General features: G+C 50.5%; 1 protein-coding gene across 1 annotated transcript; it reads left to right on the plus strand.

Annotated features, from left to right (window-relative positions):
• Positions 1-2,290: 2,290 nt before the first annotated feature.
• On the plus strand, positions 2,291-2,734 carry LOC145398020 (uncharacterized). Its single transcript, XM_080270985.1, has one exon. It carries the CDS (start codon positions 2,291-2,293, stop codon positions 2,732-2,734), a length of 444 nt encoding a protein of 147 aa, XP_080127111.1.
• The last annotated feature ends 1,737 nt before the right edge of the window (positions 2,735-4,471 follow it).

Genomic DNA, 4,471 nt, shown 5'->3' on the forward strand with positions numbered 1-4,471 from the left:
GATGGCTCAAATACTGTTATGTTTGCTTGAATGATACCCACTTGGCAGCTGAGTGCCTGGCCTCAGTATGGAGAGACACAGAGGGTTGCACTGGGAAGCATTCAGATGGATACACCCGACCGGCCCTGTAAGGCAAAGGAAGGAGTCCCGGTACCATTGGGAACCCAGGAAGGGAGATGGGGCAAAGTCACAGATGGAGAGTGAAAGGAAGCCGAGAGATGATCGTCGTCGATACATTCAGCAGGAACAGGCGCATGGAAGCGAGCAGGGAGTACACCGAGCAGAGCCAGAGAAGAGAAGAGCATCCTGTGGACAGACTGACAAACGTGATGAGACCAGCATGGAGGGAACACTTAACAGGCCCAAGCTCGAAAAGGGCAAGGGCAGGAACGAATGACTCACCGCCACTGCAGGAACAACACGGATATATGGGCAGCTTCGCAAGGTGGCATTGCCCATTACTGAAGTGAAGGTGGCTAGTGAAGGCTCCAATGCCGTAGTCCGGACGAGAGCACTTTTGGACTCTGGCAGCAACCGAATCTTCTGTACGACCCACCCAGTTGGGAAGCAGGCTGGGGGTACCATAGAGAACCATATGGGTAACACTAGACACTATAACTCAGGTGATGGTGCAGCAAATTGAGGAGATAGACTTAGTAGTTAGCAGCAGGCGTTCCCGTAAACCGAACCGGAAGATAACGCTGCATGGGGTGATTGTCACTCAGCGACCGCCTGCAACACTGAAGGATTCAGTAGCCTCTGTACAGGACACGACACGATGGAGTCATTTGGTGGGAATAGAGCCACTGAACACGTACGAAGGTGAGGTGCAACTCTGATTGGTCTTGATGCTCTGCAGGCATTGACACTCTTGGAGGTCACGGCAGGAAGCAATGGAGAACCCTTTGTGATAAGGATGCCGCTGGGATGGACCGTCAGTGGACCTGTGCGACGCCGTGTTGAGGTGGAAGACAGACCAGAGGAGGTAGGATGTGTGGCTGTAGTGGACAACAATTCCCAAGAAACACGATTGGAGGAGCAAATGCAACAGTTTTGGGAACTGGATGCAAGTTACTTGAAGAAGGGAGATGGCCTGTCCTTTGAAGACAATAGGGTGATGGAATTGTGGTCAAGCACGGCGACAAAGGTGATGGGGCACTACCAGCTCCCTATACCATTCAGACGAAATCCACCCAAGCTCCCAGACAACAAGTTAATGGCACTGAGGAGGTTAAAGGGCCTGAAGAAGAGGCTGCTCAGAGACCCGCCCTTATGCCAGCATTACGCAGAAGAGATGCAGTCTGCTGACGAAGGAATAAGGTTGGCAGAACAACTGTGACAAGTCACCTCGCTGGGCGGCTTCAGACTCACCAATTGGGCGAGCAACAGTAAGGAAGTACAGTAGTTGAATCCATTCCCAAACACAGAGAGGCGGTTTCACACGTTCGTAGCCAATCGAGTGGCGGCCATACACGAACAATCAGAAGTGACCCATTGGAGGCACGTGAGTTCAATACTGAACCCAGCAGATGACGCGACACGAGGACTGAGTTGCTACGAACTGAACGGAGAGTGTGGATGGATTGAAGGGCCCGACTTTCTCCGGCGAGAGAACAATCACTGGCCGGAAGAGCCCCGACTTATACTCGACCTGGGGATGGACCCAGAGGCAAAGGGGCATGCTACAACTATGGCAGTGGGGGCTAAGCATGGAGAAGACCCACTGGCGAGACTGTGGTCCAGATACTCGTCCTGGCACAGACTGTTGTGGGGAGTTTCATGGATTAGGTTTTTTGTATTGGAGGCAAATGGGAGGCCCAAGGCAAGTTGACAAATCAAGACTGAGGGTGAGTGAGCTCTGAGCGTCTCGAGCAGCAGTGTTGGGTTGTGTACAATGGGAATATTATGAATCCGAGATAAAGGACCTGAAGGAGTGGGGTGCGCTTAGGAAAACGAGCCCACTGTTCCCTCTGGAGCCTCACCTAGGGGAGGATGGACTCCTCCATGCTGGTGGACGGTTGGAGAAAGCCCCCTTGATGACGGACAGCAAATACCCCGTGCTGTTGCCACGGGACAACCATGTCACGGAGCTAATAGTAAGAGAAATCCATGAGAACGAGGCTGGGCACTCAGGAAGAGAACATACACTAGTGGGAATGCGCCAGGAGTTCTGGGTGCCCAAGAGACGAAGGCTGATTGACCGGTGCTAAAACGGTGTCTCGTTTGTTGCTGAGTCAATTAGAAGGAGTCACTGCAAAGACAAGCTAACCTCTCTGCCGACAAGGTATGCATGGTGAAAGCACCATTCACACACACTGGAGTGGACTGCTTTGGACCATTCATCGCAAAGCAGGGTAGGAAACGGGTGAAGCGGTGGGGTTGTCTGTTCACTTGCCTGAACTCAAGAGCCGTACACCTGGAGATTCTTGACAGACTAGACTCCGATTCATTCTTCAATGCAATAACGCGCTTCTCAGCAAGGAAGGGTGTACCAGAGCGCATTCGTTCCGACAATGGAACAAACATGATTAGAGCAAATAAGGAGCTCCGGGCCACAGCTCTCAGCTGGGAGAAGAATGACAAGGTCCACAATTCACTGTTGAGGAAGGTAATTGAGTGGGAGTTCAACCTACTGCATGCATCGCACATGGGCGGTGTATGGGAGCGACAGATCCGGACAGTCAGGAAGGTCTTGCAAGCAATAGTAGGCGTGCAAGTTGTCGACGATGAGTGACTCGACACATTCTTCTGTGAAATGGAGGAGATGGTTAACGAAAGGCCCATCACCCCGACCTCCAATCATGTCAGCGACCTCGAAGCGCTTACTCCACTGCGTATTCTGCACCCTAAGACTGTACCCCACCGCCCGTTAGGAGGTAAGGCCGAAGAGCCTGTAGGGGACATCTACCGGAAGAGTTGGAAGCATGCACAGTTCCTAGCGGACCAGTTCTGGAAACGATGGTTGAAGGTGTACTTACCATCCTTACGACAACGCCAGAAGCATTTCAAGCGGTTGTGTAATTTCCAAGTGGGTGATCTAGTATTGGTGATGAATTGGAATGTACCCCTTAATCACTGGATTCTGGGAAGACTGGTAGAGGCGAATCCCGGTGATGATGGTGTGGTGAGGCATGTCGAGGTCAGGACGTCTGCACGCAAAACCCTAACCCGCCCTGTGAACAAGCTGTGTCTGCTGGAACGGAGCAGCGAGTGAAAGTGTATATGGTATTGGTTGTAACCGACCAACGGGGGGAGTCTTACCGCATCTAACGCGGTAAAGAGAGAGAGAGAGAGAGAGAGAGAGAGACAGACAGACAGACAGACAGAGACAGACAGACAGACAGACAGACAGACAGAGACAGAGACAGACAGACAGACAGACAGACAGAGAGTGTAGGAGAGAGAGAGAGGCACAAGGATGCTGACACGGTGTTTATATGTATGTACGGTCGCGTAAGCATAACATCCATTACCCTAGCAGTAACGAACACCAGGCCTTAGAATAGAGCTTTGGGCGAGTGTGGGGGCAGTGTGTGGGTAGTCAGGGACGAGTGAGGGACGAGGTGACGTCGATCCCTGGATTTACTAGACGGAGACTCCAAAAAGGTGGAGTTCAAGCGATGTGCGACTACACAGCCATCCCGTGAAAGTGTTACTGCTGTGAGAATATGACGCCCGTGAGGGACTAGTGTTGTGTACTTCACACCCCTACCCACACACTGATACTGTAAGACGATAATTGGACCTGCCACAAGTGAGTTGCCCTTGCTTACTTTTAAGAATGCTTGTTGATCTGCACGTAGTTGATGTCACGACATAATCCAATTCTAAATGTAGGAAAGTAAAGACGAGAATTAAAATGATATGTGTATACGAAATAAACTTTGGTAAATTGTAATTATGTGTATGTCCAAGTTTTATAACAATGACGAGTGATGCCATTATAGCATACTGAGATAGTAAAATTGCAATTCCAGGTATGACCGAATAAATAGTTGAGTCCAGCTGGGCGGGTTTCATTACCTGTTTCCCCCTCCAAGAGTGCAGGAGGTTATATAGTGTTTGAGCTGTGGAGGATCAGGGTGATCCACCATGCGCGTCTCCTGTAAACAAAGTCTGGCCTGTGTATAGACAGCAGGATTGCTATACTGTATTATGTAATTTATTCCCAAGAGTCCTACAATTCCACTGAAACACAGTGAAAGCGATGGTTTAATATTTACAAATTGGGTCAGTGTGCTTAACTTTTCAGTGCCACCCGGCACCAGGCGAATGGCTGGCGCGGGACCTATCCCGGTGCTTGCAGATGGAAGCCTCTATACTTTCATCAAGAACAAGGCTCCCAGACTCTCCCGAGGAAGAGCTAACTCTTCTCTCCCTCGCTGGAGCAGGAGCAAGAAGAACATGAAGACATGACTGTTTGGAAAGGGTGGTCAAATGAATCTTTTCAGACCTGTCGAACTTCTGTTTA

This window comes from Coenobita brevimanus, chromosome 44 (genome assembly GCF_032717465.1).
Source record: "Coenobita brevimanus isolate Jiangsu-jjx chromosome 44, ASM3271746v2, whole genome shotgun sequence".
Classification (NCBI taxonomy): domain Eukaryota; kingdom Metazoa; phylum Arthropoda; class Malacostraca; order Decapoda; family Coenobitidae; genus Coenobita; species Coenobita brevimanus.

What these genes read in the sequence shown, in the direction of transcription:
- LOC145398020 (XM_080270985.1), top strand. Translation starts at nt 2,291, where the DNA reads ATGGTGAAAGCACCATTCACACACACTGGAGTGGACTGCTTTGGACCA.